Raw genomic sequence first — 16381 nt, forward strand, 5'->3', positions numbered from 1 at the left:
AACATCTACTTTTCAGGCTGGGAGCAGGGGTTAAAGACAAATATAAATGTGAAAGAAAGGAAGAGGAAGTTTGTGGGTATGTTTGCATAGGTGAAAAAGTGCTAATGAGAGCAGGTCCATTTTAAATCTGTAGGTCCTCTCTTTAAAAATCAGGAAGAATTTTTTTCTGTAGGCTCTAGCTCTGAGAACTAGACCTAAAGACCATCTCAGTGAAATGCTGCAAATACCAGAGCATTCAGAAATGCTGGCCAGCACTAGAACCATTTGCTACTCATATGTCAAAAGGTGGCAGAATTTGACAAGCTGACTTGTAAGATCTTGAGACAGCAGGGTTTCACCTTTATTCCTTCACACAGATCCTAAGCAGGTTATTGAATATCATTCATAAACATAGTATGGGATTAGTCACATCAGTAAATATCACACAGTATATATATTCACAGTGAAATCCTCCAAGTACTGCTCCCATCCTGTTGTTAACTGGGAATTTCACACCCTGCTTGTCTTTCTTTTGTACCTCCATTTGTGGAGAGCACAGACCCCAACGTGCTATGGCAATATGTGCAGGGTGACATACCAGCTCCTTTAACTCCCTCTGCCTCTCACACAGCTGTTCATACATTCTCTTTCCCACGTCTGTGCTTTCCAGGGTGGAGATGATCTGGAGCTGGGTGTCGTTATTATCAATGATGTTGTATTCCAGCATCAAACACAAAATCTAGCAGCAGAACAAAATGGGAGTGGTCAGTGCAGGGCTTTCATTCCATTTCTTCCAAATATCCTAATTACACTATGGGTTTGGTGGTTTAAATTCCTGGTAAGTTTTTAGAGCATGCATTATGGAGGTTAGATTAGAGGATATCACAGCAATATTTATGGCCCTTCCAACACATGAAACCACTTTCTTACTCGTAAAGAATGAAGTGTAATCTCCAAAAGCCAGCCTGTCTATCCTGCCTCCCATTAGTGCCCATTCCTTCTGACTGAGAGGTGCAGTCATTTGCATCAGGTCGGGAAGATGGCTCCATGCCACAGCCCTCTCCAGAACAGGTACAATTGATCCACTCTTTCCCAGGTCCCCGGGCTGGGCTGGGGACTGGAAGAGCTGGGACACTGCACACCAGCAGCAGCAGAGCCAAGCAGCTCCTTAAGGGCTGGATTTTCCATCCCTAACTGCTGGGATTTCCATGCAAGTAGAACACGTGTGAGGTGTACCCAGTCCACGAGGCAGGACAGGAAAAGGGCAGAGAGACTCCAAGGGAGGATGATGCTGGGAGCTCACTGCTGTGGCCAGGATATCCCCACCTCACTGGGAACACACCCAACTCACCCTGGGAAAGGGACTGCCAGAAGCAAGTCAGATCCCAAGGGATGATTCCAGTGGGTCACATGGATTTAGGATACAAGCTGCCCCTCCATGCTGCCTTTCCTTTTCAGCTATATATCATGCCATTGCAATTAAAATGCGAAGCTTTTATTCCCTCCATAATTTCAATTATTTTTAATGAAGAAAAAAAAAACCAGCAACATTATATTCAAATGCATGCAGTATGCTCCTTTATTTACTGGATTAAATTAGCATGCACAGATCTAAGTCAATGAAAAATTGTAACTCCTTCCATCTATTTATCCACTCTCTTTCCACTGATAACATGACATTTATCAAGAAACTTCTCTCAAGAAACCCAGAAAAATACTATGAACTATTAGCACAACAAAAATAAAAAATCCTAAGCATTAAAAAATGTGTATTAACTCAAGCAAATAAGGTTTTATAAAAGCACTTCCTGTGCACTGCTCATTTTGTATGTGGCAAGACAAGAATCAGGCATTTCATCATGGAAAAGCCCTGTGGTTGTGAACTGTGATCTCTCACCACAGCCTGCACCATCATGGCCACTTATTTCCCATCCTAACCTCTCCAGCTGCATTACAGCAAACAATCTCTTTCTCCACAAATTCGTGCACTCACCTTTCATTTAATTCACACTCAGGTCTGCAAAACAACAATATTCTGTTTCCCTTAATCCAGAGAAACACAACCACCCACTGCTGGTGTTTGACACAACACAAACCTGACATCTGCTAGAACCAGTTCTGGGAAAGGCAGTGGGAACCTGAACACTGCTCATAAACTTCTATGACCACATGTTTTTAGGGCTTACCTCTACCATTGTCTGGTTACCCCTTAAAGCCAGCAGCATGCAAGGTCCTAATTTATTTTCAGCCAGTGAAAGCAGGAACTTCTTCGTTTTATAGCAGGATCCCATTAAAATATGAACCTATTTGAGAAACAGAGGTAAAATTAGGGGTGTAGGCCTAAGAAACACATACACCTCTGGAAGGGATATTGTTATGCAGTCAAAAAGTGCTAAGTATTTGCAATAAACCTAAAGGAATGAAGACTCTCTTTACAGAGAGGGGTTGCAGTGTCTCAACAGCTTTACTGCTGAATGGAAATGAGGTCTTGAAGAAGGCAATGCCCAGTGAGATCTGAGGGAGTGGGAAGTTTTTCTCCATAAAGGAGCCCAGCTGACAGCCTGACAGAGGCTCCCCAGGAAACATCTGAGCAGCTGTGCAATTGCCCCCACTCCCAGTAACCTGATGAATCCAGCCCCAAGGGAACCACTGGGGATTTTGCCTTCACATCTGTTTGCACTTTGGTTTCTCTGGAGATGCCAGCTGGGGAGCAGGGGCTGTGTGGGCTGGGTGTCTCGGTAAAAGGCAGTGCTGCTGGCAATCTGCTGGCCTTGGTTAAGGGGTGGTGACAGAAAAAATCACCTGTTCAGGATGAACAGACAGGAGCTGACTGAGGAAGGAAGGACTGCTTTAAGAAAATCTGGCAGTCCTGAGCACTAAGTAAGAGATGACTTCATGAGCTTTCATGCTCTTGGGCCAGTATCTTGCTTTGTCTTTTGCTCAGTTTTCCCTGAAAGGAAAGAACCGCTGAGAACATCCCCTGAATGAGACTCCATCGAGTCCTTGAGCTGACAAAACTGTTCTGCAGACTCTCTGCAAGCTCCAGAAAGCACCATGTGATATCACATAGTAACACCTATGGCAGAAATGCAAAGCCACTTGTAGAAATCAAATGTAAGTCTCTTCCCACAAAAGAGGTTGGCCATATTATATTTCCAATGCAAAAGCCCTAGAGATTAAATGCAGAGAAATTTGGGTTCCTAGAAGAAAGTCTTATTCATAGCCCAGATGGCTGATTCACCATTTGCTGCAGAGCACTATGTGAGAATTTGCATTTTCCAATAGCCTGGGCAGGAAGAGCTCCATTATGTGGACTCAACATCAGCACTACTCTACAATAACCTTGTAAATACGTTCTGTGGCCCTCCTGGCTCATGGCATTGCCTGCATTATGTTCAATACTGCTGAAAATATCACAACCGTGCCATGATGAGGTCAATTTTATGTGAATCATGGCTTCACTACCAGCAAGCTCTTTAGAAAAACAAAAAGTCTTTTTTTCCTTAAGCATCCATCAGCTCAGGTGGCCTTTAAAAACATGAACCTCGAAGCGAAAAGGGATTTAATTTAATGCAGTTTTCATTAAGTTTTTTTAGAGGTTTTCTTGGGCAATGGGAAATACTGACACTGACAGTAAAGTAACATTAGGTGCATCTCGGAACAGGGTGTTTTTCAAACTTTATCGTTGGTCGTTAGCAGCTCTTTAAGTATTTATCAACATCCTTGCAAAGGGCACAGAGTACTGCATATTAATGTGTGTTAGCATTGTGCTTTCTCATGCATGCCATCTCCTGATGCTCACAAATATCTTGAACCACAACAGCTCTCAAGAGAAATGATACAGTTCTGAAGAAATTTTCTTTTCAAAGGGAAAAGACAGATAAACAGTGAATAGGGATGAAACCTTTTGTAAACAGTCTTCTTCCATTATCAGTATCTGATTCATCTGAATTTAAGGGTAGAGACAGACATGTACGTTCTTCATGTCCCAAAATGTGCAGCATGAGGGAGATGCACAAAGTGTGGACCCCCCTGGAAGACACCTCATTGTGTGCCCAACAGCCAACTTCAACAAATGTTTTCCCCCTTAGCAGGGAAAGGCAGTAATTTCATTTCCATCTTACTTGGTATATGGAGAAACAATACAGAGAGAGACCTACGTGACTTGACCCAGGTTGCACAGGAAGACAGTGCTTAAATCACATCACTGATTAAAACCTGTTATTTTCTGTCTAGCCCTTCTCAGAGTTACAAAAGAAATAACTGCTGGAAATGGAATGCTGGTTTCTAATTACACCTCCTCACAACAATGTAATTGGGCAGAGACACTGATAACACCTTTTTATATCTATCCATCCATCCTTTGATTAAGTCAATGTAACTTGGTTTCAAATTCCAGGGTAGCCTATAAACACAAACTATAGGTGTGCATGTACAGAACAGCCTGTCTCCCCTGTCTCCCAGTATTGCATGCTCCCTGAGAGTTTTTTGATACAGACACACAAACACATGTATTTATAAATACAAAAATACATTCATATGCACAGGCATGGTTTGTGCATTGCACTACCAGCGAGAAAACATGCCAAGGTTCAAAAAGAGAACAGTAACGTGCTAACCAAACTGTGACTGCAAGGGAGGCCAATGGATTTGGTGACAGAAAGATCTGGATTTTCTGGTGAATGCTCATGGTTTACAGAATCACGATTTTGATAATTTATTTTTTGACAAAAGCAAGTAAATCTTGTTACTGCCAACTAGGCATTAGCTACTTACTGCAAAGACGTTTCTAAACTCCCATTACTGCAGACACGTACCATACTGGCAAAGAGCTCTCCATCATCGTCACAGGCCACTCCCCCAGGGCTGTAGAGCTGGAACCAGCCGTCTTTGCCAGCCCTCACACTCAGCAAACACGAGTGGACCTGCCAAGAAGTGAACACATTGGGAAGGTTACACTTCCTGCCAATAACCACCAGTCTCCCACACCGGGCCAAAAGTAACTGCAAAACCAGGCACTGCTGGAAATTTCATGGTTAATATTCCAATCTACAGAGCTGCAGGCCAGTCTCCACTCCCAGAATCCATTTTGTCAGTATAACCGAGGAGGGAAGCTGCATCATCACGAATTGCATGGCCCTTTTCATTCCCTTTACACAAACCAAATACAAAACGGCTCTAATCTAGAACAGCTCCTTTCACTTGGGAAAAAAAACACCACAAAAAACCCAAACAAAAAACCCCCACAAATTTCTGAGTTTCTGTCATTTTCCCCCCGTCCTCCCAGCATGTGTGTCTATACATCTGATGTGATCTGCATACCAAATGCAGTGGCTGATGGCTTGTTCATTCCAATCATTAAAAATTCTTATTACTCCTTCTCTAATAAAATTTGACCAGAGTCAGGGTGAAGGAAATCCACAGGGAAAACTCAACAGGGATATATAACACGGAAGCTGCACTGGAGAACTGGCACCAGTGAGCAACCATTAGTCTAAATTTGGCCCACTGTAGAGATTACTATATTTAGTCCCACAATTTAATAGAGAAGTCATAATTAAGCTTTATTTTTTTTCCTTTTCTTTTTTCCTTCACTTGAAGAAACAGATGTTCCACTTCAATTTTTGAGGGGTGTGTGTGTGGGAGGTAAATCCTTTCCTTTGAGCACAGAACACTAGTGACAGATGAAATCCTGGTGCCATTCTAGGACAAGAAGGTCTCATCTGACAAGGGTAACTGGTGCTCACAAGAGCTAAACCCATGGAAACCAGGAGTTCTGGGCAGTGATACAGCTTCACCCACAGTTTGAGGGAGCTTTCTTGCCTTTATGCCAAAAGCAAGAATCACTGTGGATTAGAGGTTCCCTCTGACTCAGCCAAAGCTGATGATGCTGAGCAGGCTCTGAGTGCAGCGCTGCAGCAACACTCTCACCCCAGTAACACACCTCCCACCCCCTTTCTGCTGCCAATTCACAAGAATTACGGTCATTTGCACACAACATAGCTGAAACACAGCCACATAAAACCTGTTATTTTGTAAGCTGCGTGGATCCGTGGATTTTGCTTCCCTTTTTTTTTTTGTACAGAAGATGAAAAGCTCTGAGTGATCCCACAGAATGGGAAAATCTTGCTGGTTGCAGTTTACTGCAGAACAAGGACATCAACTGATGCAAGACAAGGAGGTGATGACACATAAACCTGACACATAAATCACCCTGAGTGGCCACTACTCCTTAAGAGACTTAGGCAGAGTAAAACCACACCGTGTTTTGAAACCAACTACTTAAGGAGAGATCTGAACAAGTGCATTTGCAATCCCTCCCATTAATAGTCTGTGTAAATTGCCAACAAACTCACTTCTTGCCTCGGGTCTTCTGCAAATCTCTGAATCACATATTTCAGCTCCCTGAAAAAAATAGGAGTAAGAAGGACAAGGATAAGCAGTTGCTGGTTGCAGTATTTGCACAAGTGTCACATTTCTTTTGAATAACACCTAACATTATATATATTCATGCACTTTGGAGAGAAGTTAAACTCCTTCCACGGGAAGGAAATATGATGCCTAAAAGTAATTACCAAGGACAGTGTCAGTTCACAATAGCCTAGAAAATGTTTCAGAGATGTGTACTGACAAACTCCTTTGTAAATTCTATCAGCACCCAGTGGCTTTAGTCCTTGGGCTCCTGCTAGCACAGTAAATTACAAAGAAAACTTTTTATTGCTAACAGAACATGCTTACAGCCCTTCACAGATAAAAGCCATTAGAAACACAATACTGAATAATGCATCACTGCTATTATTGACTAGTACAAGTATTTATTCAATAAAACAAAGGAGCCCCAGAAACTTACTTTGTGAATTTCTCATGTGCGAGAGCCCTGAAATTTAAAACAGAAAACAGAAGAGTATGAGGATTTGAGAGAAGGGAAAAAGGGGAAAAAAAACCCAAAAAACCAAACAAGCACTTTTCAGTTCTTTCCAGATAATAAAAGGACTTGCTAAGCAACTGCAGCACATAAGACCAAAAAAAAATCTTTCAAAAAAATCAGATAAAGCCTCTTTCATTAACCTAGGGAGGAAAATTACTTAGAACAAATCTTGTAACTTTTCTTGAGTCTGTCTTAGACAAGGCTCTGACTAATGCCAGTGGGAGCTTTGGGTCAGAAGAAAGTAAAAGACTTACAATACCATTATGTAATTACAAACAGAGTTTTGGCTACCTCTGAGAGCCAGGTATATTCTTTAATTGCAATGTAATTAGGGTATGGTCGCAGCTAATTAGCATCATAGATCAGTAAAGCAATTAATGGTCATTTTGTGAAGTGCCTTGCATCATGGTATGGTTTACAACTCCCCCAAGACTCACGTTTGACTTAGGTAATGATGTCTCTGTTACCTATCTCCAAGCTCTCACTGTAGCCCAGGTAACCTGGCATGGAGGATTAGACCTCTGTGATTCAAGACATCAGGTCATTAGGGGATGTGATAAGCCAGCAAATTGTACAATTACAGGTTGTAATTTTTGTCTGTGGAGGTCTGCACTTTATAAACACCACTGCTCATTAATAGGTTTCCGAGGGAGCTCAGCTGATCTGTAGGGCAGCTTCTTCATTTAATGCAAAGCACAAATGACAGGAGTCTCTGTGACGCCAGCAAAGCATCCTCCTCCACTAAATCTCTCACTTTGCTCTCCTCCTCACCAGCTTTCCTTCCCTTCCTGTCTGCCTGTCTCTAGTTAACCATATTTCCCTTCGGGATCATCTGAGAGAAATGGGGAAGGAAGTTAAACATGGGGAGGTCTTCACATCCCTCTGCATCAGCCAAAATCAACTTCAGTTTCTAAATCAATACTAGAGGCACAAAGCTCCCATTACCATCGCTTTCTACTTGACGTGTATTTCACCATAAAAAAAGCCAGTAACAAGAATAAGCCAGTAAATACTAAGACAGTGCAAACTTACTCCTTGGGAAATGGGATAGGTTGAAGCAAGCTGGCCAGGGCTGGTCTCCAGTCATCATAGTCTGACCTGCAAAATGAACATTTTGTTAATAGGTTACCAGGTTTTAAAAATGGTTTGCCAACAGTTAGTTCAAGGAGTTAAAAGCTTTTTACTGTGGGCACCAACAACCTTTCTCGTTTACTGAAACACTCTCAAAATCTACAGTGATATTTCCCTTTCCATTTTCAGCATATTCTCCATTGAGGCACAATAAATCTGGTATTTACAGTGACCTCCAGAGAGGCCTTCTTTATGTCAGCTTAAAGACATTTGCTGTTTATGAAACCTGTTGACATTTCACCACTAAGTAATACTTTCATCTAAGTTGGTAGAGCAATTACCAGGCCATTGCTATTTACAACTCTTCTCTGCATGTAATTGGACTTTTTCTTTGCTATAGGACATAAGCCCATTTGTAAAAACAAAGATACCCCCCAATCCATTTCTGACACAGAACCCACCAGCCAAAGCCCAGACCCTGGCTCTCAGTAGTAACGAGTACACACAGAAGTGAATCTCATATGGGCTGGAACACCTGAGTGTGTCTGTAGAAACAATGTAGAAAAGCCTGCCACCTCCTCTTAGTGCTGCTACCCTTTGGATTTCAGTGTTAAAACCCAGATTATTGGTTGCAGCTTACTGGAAACTTGGCATAAAAGTGTGGTGTGTCATTGGGAAGGAACGAACTGTAATGTTCTTGAATGGACAGTATCTACTGATAGCATTAGAGACAGACAACATATACACAGGAACTGTTCCAAAAGAATGCAGTTTTGCAAAGGGAAAGTTCTAGCCCAGAGAAACTGAAGATGGAAGCATTTCCAAAAGTCTCATCCATCTTTTGAACCACATAAACCAGAAATGTCCATAAACTAATAACATGATGTTGGACAGGCCACAAAGACATGTTCACAGAAAGAAAATTTAAACACGACCGGTGTTCTCTTAAGAAACAACAAGCAGAGAAGTTTCACTTGAATGAAGAATTGTGATGAAAAATCAACCAGGGAAGCAGTTATCACTTGCCCAAGAGCAGTGTGGAGTTCAGGTTACAGAAGTGTGTGGTATCTCATGCAAGCTGTGACCTGAAAGCAGGTTAGTGTACTAAAACCCAGAACCGCACATATGAAGTTACAGTAATCCAAAAAAGAAACCTCCTGCCCATGCCAGTGGTGCTAGAAGCCAGTGAACCTAATTTTCTCCTCCATCAAAAATTCTGTTCTCAGGTCTAAACTAGGGGCAACTCAGAGACAAAGGGTGTCTCACAAACCTGAAGCAAGTATGAATCAGTCAGAGAGAGCCCTTTGTGATCACACATTCATAAGGTTCTTTCCAGAGACAAAAAGTCCCTCACCTGCTTAGCCACTGAGCAAATAAGGAAGATGATCAGATTTGTTTAATGCTTCAGAACAGCAAGACATGAAGCAGGACTTCATTACAGGGGTTGTTTTTCCGTTTAGTCAGTGTGAAGTGAATACCATCAAACACCTGAGGATGGGGCTTGTCATATAAACTGAAAAAAGGCAAGGAAACCTCTGACACAGCATCTCCAAGATGAGCTCTCTGGGTTATTTCAACAAAGCTTTGATTAATTAAAGCTCTCTGCAAGATTATTTGTTGCTTCTGACCAACAGACACATTGAATGGGTCAGTGACACAGAGCTCTGACCTGTGTTCAGAGGTTCAGCTGAAAGTCTCTTGTTTAACTACCAGGTCTCTGTAGGAGAGAGCTGATGCAACATATCTATAGCTGCAGCCCTGAGAAGTGCCACAGGTCTCTCACCACACAACCTGAGTCTTGCTACATTTGTCAGGTGTGAGAACATAGTCCAGACATTTTCTTTTATTTTATTTAAATATACATACCCTTTGGAAATTCCTAGCTTTTTTCTAAAAACAACACATTTTTATTGGTAGATACAAACAACTTTAAAAACAGATTTTTGAGCACAGAAGACTTGAAAGTCAAAAGGCTGAGTTAGAAAATTCAGAGGTGTTAAAGGTGCCTTATATCACATGAGATACAGCACCTACAAATCTTTTCTAACAGAAGCTTAAAAGCTGAGACCCACTCTGAGGCTTAGCTCCAGTGACATCTCAGGCTAAGTGTTAAACCACTGAAGTTCCTTCTTGAGCAATCTGGAGAGTTGTGATTACTAATAATATGAACCAATCAAGTTTTCATGGCTGATCTTCAAAGGAAATTGCAAGAGTAAGAAAAAAGCTGTTTTGTAATAGACTAAGACCAAGTGAAACTGTAGACAGAATGGGACAGTAACACTCTGACTTTTCATGAAGCTGGGGAGCCTCCATCTGCAGGACAGGTCTGTGAAAGGGCAGTGAAAATAAACCACAGTCTGCTTCCCCAGGAGGAGAAGGAAGAAAGAAAGAAAGAATTCTCCTATGAAATATATAAAATTTGGTCACATGAGTGGGGCCTGAACATAAAATCTGTACAGCCTGTAATCCCTTCAATCTGAGCTAGGAAACATGAAACAAACATAGCACGAGAATAAAACTAAACTACTTATTAAAAGCCTACGGTGTTTCTCCTCCTCCCACCTATTCCCTTTTCAAAAACATTTTCCTTCTGTCTGTGCTCATCTCATCTGCACTCTTCTTTCATTTCAGACAGTTGCTTTTTTCTTTTTTTTTTTCTCAGTCCATTCAAAGCTCCAACACAAGACAAAAGTGTTTGAAGCAGGGAAAGAAAAGGAGATGGATTAGTTCTGGCTGCAGTTAACAACCACTGCAACGAGCCAGACAAAGAGGCTGGGCCAGGAGGAGGAGGGAGCACGGAGCTACAGGGAGAGCCTGGGACAACACCTGTGACAAACTCCCTTCCCAGCTCTTCAAAGGGTGCTCAACACTCATCTCACAGCTCAAATCCCACCACTGGCCTTACAAAGGGGCAGAATGACTGCCTGGCTCTGATTTTTGCAGGATTTGCAATTCTAGGTGAGCAGCACAGCAGCCAGGCTGCAGCCCGACCTGCAGTGTCCTGGGAAGTGCGTGGGGGTCACGGAGCCAGCAGAGACAGCTGCCAGAGCCATCACCTGCCACTGCTCACAGCCTCCCTCACCCTGAAACCTGTCCTGGGGGATTGGCCAGAGCACTGAACAGCCATATTAATTAAATAATCCCCAACTGCAGTGACTTTGCCTCTGGGCCATCATCGCTCCTGGCCTGCCAACATAATACATTTTCCTTCCCCGGGATCACCTTTCACCAAAATGAAAACCTGCCTGCGTGTCATGTGCGGCACAAACAATCCAAAACATACGAGCAGCCCAGGGCAACCCCGATAAACATGACATAAGATAATCCACTTGGGATATTCAGAGCATGCCACTGACCTACTGGGGAATGCAGAGCAGCCAGGGGAAGCTCCAGTGGGTGTTTGTGTTTGGAAAGCCACGGCTCTCATCCCTGACACACTGGAAGCCCCAAGTTCTTGGGTTTTGGAGGATAATGAAGAGACAAGTACAACTGCTTGGAAGCAGCTTGTTCTCCAGACTGAGCAGATTGACAAGGTAACCTCTGTTGCCAGATAATAATAAGATGACCAAACCTCCCAGACATGTACCTGGATCCATTCTTTCCCTGCTCTAGGTCCAACTTCCTGAATTGTATGATGTAAGGTTTAGCTCAGGGTGCCAGGGCAGGCTGAGAAAAAGCCTCATCAGACCCCTTGTCAATACAAGGCACAAACCTATCTGCAAAACACTGAGGTGCTTTTTCATGCTCAGCCTTCTTTTGAGATGGGCTTGTTCAGCTTTTTCAAAAGCAGAAAATTTAAAACCATTGAAAGACCCTAGAAAGGTTCTGCCTTGACTGCTGAGAACAGAAATGGGCTCCACTGCTCACAGTTGGCATGGAAGCATCAGGAAACAGCAACACAAGGTTGCCCAAAACAGGTTGTGACACTGGCCCCAGAGAGGGGTACAAGTGTCTGGACATCTGGATGGACCCTTGTCACTACAGGCAGCCATGGAAACAAAAACTAACACAGACAAAGGGTAACAGCTTATGATACAACACCAACACAGCTTCCCCAAGAGGGGTCTGTTCTCATAGCCAGCTGACCTTGCTATTTGTTCACCCAGATTTCACTGCAGAGACAGTTCAAGTGTTTCCCAACCCCTGGAACCAGTGGGGTCCTTCAGGTGAAACAGAGACTTTGAAGCTCTCCAGCCCAAGGAGAAGACACACAGCCCCTTCTACTGCAACTTTCTCTAACCAGGGTTATCCTGTGCAAGCACAAGTTTGACTGTACATGACATTCCCAAAAGCATGGAAACATTAACATGCAAGTGGGAGCTGGGCAATGCTGAGCTGTTCTCAGAGCTTCTCATTTAATACGATCAATGGAAATTTTTTCAATTAATTTAGTGCATGTTCTACGCACCAGTTTAAAACTTGTAGCATTCAGGAGGCATTGGCTGGTGTCAGTAACACTATCAGAGTCCAGAATGAGTTACAGAATATTGACACAGAAGTTTGATCCACTTTTGAGTGCAGGACCAAAATACTATGCTCCCCTAGAGACTGCGCCTCCTTTAAAATCTGCCCAGACTTTGGGTCATCTGCCAATATCTTTCAAATCATGATTTTCTGCTTTCCTTTAGTATGCAATAGTTGTGTTTTGTTACTCAACTACATTAGAAAAAGGGTCAAAGATATTCTAGGTGCTTGAAGAGCCCGACAGATGAACTTTCTAAACTTCCCTTTTAGCATTCTGTGCAAAAAGCGAAGTATTACAGTGATTATTAAATAACATCTTCATCAATATTAAAAGTGAGTTTTTTCCCCAAAAAGTAAGCATTGTGTAAGAGTTAGGTGAACAATGAAACGTCCTCTGTTGAAGCTACTGTTGAGAATTCTTATTTGCCAGACTTCCAATAATTAAAATCTGCCTAAATAAATTACTCCCTGCTGCCCTACGTTAATTATGTAAAAAAGATATCATCGCTGGTGACTCTCTTGTTTTGATGATGATACTGAGTCAGACACCTAAAAGAACAATCAAACTCAATGCTAAGCAACTTATTTATGTTTGGCTTACCACTGTTATTAATAAGAACATTATTTTAGTGAATGCCCGCTGAGAGCTCAGCTCCTGGATAGCAGTTGTTTTATAATTAATGTTTTCTTCCTACTGGCATGTTCTTCAACTCTCTTTCTTCGTATTCTCAGATTTTCAAAGTACAGTAATAGTATTTCATGCAACAGAAACCCTTTGTTCAAGGAGACTTAGAGCATGAAAGTAATCAGCATCACAACAGCATTATCTTGTATTTTTGGTAATAACTACAAGCCCTTCTGGAATGCTTTTCCATCACTGGTTTCAGCATTTTAAAAAACAACATTGAAAATCTTCACCTATATTTTACAAATAAGAAAAATGAGGCATTTATAAGTGATTTATCTAAAACCTCCTAGTGAGCCAGTGGCAGAATCAGGAGCAGAACTCAGTTCTGCATTACTGCTTTCAGGCCCCAAAAAGTCAAGGGATGAACAGGAATGGAAGGGAACTCAAATGAGTGGAGCTACAGCCATGGCTCTGCCTTAGGAGCTGCCCTACATTCTCACAGGTTGTGATTTCTCAAGCAGGTGTGGGCTCTGGCAGGGCAGTCTGAGAAGAGTTGCACCAGGTTTGTGGTACCACTGGTCCCGCACTGAGCACATCCTGTGGGTTTCACCTTTCAGAACTCCCGCTGTACAAGCGCAAAAAGGGCCCAAAACTGCCCCACACCCGCAACACCTCTGACAATAACCCATGCCCATTTTCACTGTTGCTGCTGAACAGCTTGATTTTTAAAAATAGAACAAACACATCCAAAAAATGGATTATTTTAAGGTAGGGAGTGAAATGAGCTCTTTGTGTAGCAAATTATATGGGACATATAACACGCCCGTTCGTGAATTTGCTTGTAAGTGTGTGTCAGCTGCATGATGAAATCAAAACCGTCAATGCTTAGTGAGTCAGCATCCAAACCAGCATCAGGACTGGGAGAGTGCACAGTGTTTATGGAAAACAGGGAGAGTCAAGGGGACAGGAATAAATACACAACGTGTTCAATGTAGCATCTGGGTGCGTGGAGACTTAGGAGCCCCCAGATGAAGCAAACACAGATGCTGTGCTTTTTTAATGCAAACATTTTTAAAGGCAGAAGAACCTAGGCCACACGGGAAAAAAAAAATATAAAATTAGCCTTCACAGCAACTTCCTGCTCAAAAATCTAATAGGAACAGTATCTTGTATTCACTCGTCCTGTCTCCAGTTCTGAATGAGTGCTTAAGTATTTGCAAGTCAGCTGTGCAGTGAGTGGAAGAGTGAAGCTGCAAATTTGTACTATGTATTTCGAAAAAAATGAAAATGTGGGACAAAACCTTCACAAAATCCTCCATCACAGCAGTTTGACCTCATTTAATTCCTTGAGAGGCCAACCCCACATGTGCATTTGTCTACAGTGTAGGCGCATGCTCACAGTTTACAGCAAAGTCCAGATTTCACCCACCATTTCTTGGATTCTAAAAAATTCAACTATGACTTCAGGCCCCAAAAAATCAAGGGATGAACAGGAATGGAAGAGAACTCAAACAAGTGGAGCTACAGCCATGGCTCTGCCTTAGGAGCTGCCCTGCATTCTCACAGGTTGTGATTTTTCACTGTTTAAAACTAATTAATGTAGAAGTTTAAGTTTGCCATAAAACATACTGCAACTCAGTACCAGAGCTAGCTGTCAAAGTCAACAGAGTTGTTTTACTGCACTTCTATTACAAGCTCCTATTCTGCAGTCCACCTTTTCTGTTATTCCTTTTCATTTATTTATCCGGAGAAAACCAAGCTTTTCCTTAAGAACATTTTCCTTTAATTTCTGTTTAAGATATTCAGAAGATTTGCCTGCCAGGAATCCTCTTGCAATCATTTTGTGGCAAAGACTATTTGAACATCCATTCCCTAGTACAGGTCCACTGTAGCAAAGCAACTGAACAACAGAGACCCACTCTAATACAAGCAAATCTGAGTAAGTCATAAAACTTCTACAAGCACATGAATGGAGAACATCTGAGTGAACAACAAGAACCGTATTCAACTCCTGCTGAAGTCAGGGCAGTGGTGTTGCCTATCACTGCACAAGCACTGAACCTAGCAGACCTGCCTTTTCTAGCTCTGTCTCAGGCAATCTTAAGAGCCCTGGAGGAGACAAATGGGGTTTTTTATTTATTTTTGGTGGGCAAGAACAAAAACAGAAACCACTGGCACCAACATCCTGTCTTCTGTAAAATGCCTGAGGCTCACTGTACAAATAAGCTTTCCATTTTCATCTTCCTAATGCTATTTTTAGAACATCTTGGCAGTGCCAGATGCCTCTTTCAAAGGCTGGACTCTCCAGAGCTGGAGTTAAGATTTATAACCATATGCTGGCTAGCCACAGATGTTGAAGACAACAGGCCTGTGGGAAAAGCACCTCCATTGTTAAGGTGACACTGCTCAAAAAGCTGCTCAAAATAGTTACTCACAGCATCTTGAGTATTTCCACGTAGCAGCCCAGGATCCTGTCTGCCTGGGCACTCAGCTCGATGCTCATGGTGCTGCAGGTAGGGCTGACCATCAGGCAGTCGATGAGGTTGGGCTCGCTGTCGTTGCCAACGCTGGCTGTCATCTTCTGATTGGCTGTGTTGTTGCGCTCCACTTCCACATGGATCTCGTTGGAAGTGACAATAACTGGTTTGAGACGGGATTCAGTCAAGGTGGCCTCTTGAGAGACCAGGTCAGGACTTGTGTGAAGAAGGCGGAGGGGAAGATTGGGCTTTCGGTCACACTGCTGCTGGCAGCCATTCCGAATTTCCTTCAGGCTTGGCGAATTGTCCCGACTGAATTTTAAAAATAAACAAATCATCTCAGTAGACAGACATACCAGCAGAGAGCGGGAGAGAGAGTGCAACACTGAGAAGCCACAATTTTTTGCAATTTCCCAATGCATTTCACCCCAGCCCATCGGATGGCTTTCTCCTGTGTAATCAGATTACTGAAATCAATTAAAAACATTAAAAGGCTCCAACAGGACTGCTCTGCAGCCCCCACTTTACAAAGATTTGAGCTTTTCATTATTCTAATTGACAGGCCAGTTTAGACTAAAGGTGAACTTTCCTGTCCAAGTTGTGCAAAGCTGTAACAGAATCCATGCCCAAGTATGTATCTGGCTATAGTACATGCCCAGACATCTGTCTGCAGCCCTCGCGTCTGGAATTTGTGTTGGACACTGAGCAGCCCCTGTCCGTACTCTACCATGAGGAAAGTCAGATAGGCATAAACAAACAGGAAACACAGCAGAGGGGAACCCTCGGTGTCTACTGGAAACTGGCTCATGCGTCAAGAACTGCGGCATCTATTTT

General features: G+C 42.6%; 1 protein-coding gene across 1 annotated transcript in view; it reads right to left on the bottom strand.

Moving 5' to 3' along the window:
- The window catches only part of CMIP (c-Maf inducing protein), a 131748-nt gene that overhangs the window by 8900 nt on the left and 106467 nt on the right, over nt 1-16381 (bottom strand). Inside the window, exons 10-16 of the mRNA XM_032121753.1 lie at nt 15506-15859; nt 7940-8005; nt 6830-6856; nt 6336-6384; nt 4797-4904; nt 2166-2282; nt 578-718 (exon numbers count right to left, since the gene is read on the bottom strand). Coding sequence (XP_031977644.1) covers nt 578-718; nt 2166-2282; nt 4797-4904; nt 6336-6384; nt 6830-6856; nt 7940-8005; nt 15506-15859 — 862 coding nt within the window. The remainder of the gene's footprint in view (nt 1-577; nt 719-2165; nt 2283-4796; nt 4905-6335; nt 6385-6829; nt 6857-7939; nt 8006-15505; nt 15860-16381) is intronic.

The sequence above is a fragment of the Corvus moneduloides genome, chromosome 12 (assembly GCF_009650955.1).
Source record: "Corvus moneduloides isolate bCorMon1 chromosome 12, bCorMon1.pri, whole genome shotgun sequence".
In the NCBI taxonomy this organism is placed as follows: domain Eukaryota; kingdom Metazoa; phylum Chordata; class Aves; order Passeriformes; family Corvidae; genus Corvus; species Corvus moneduloides.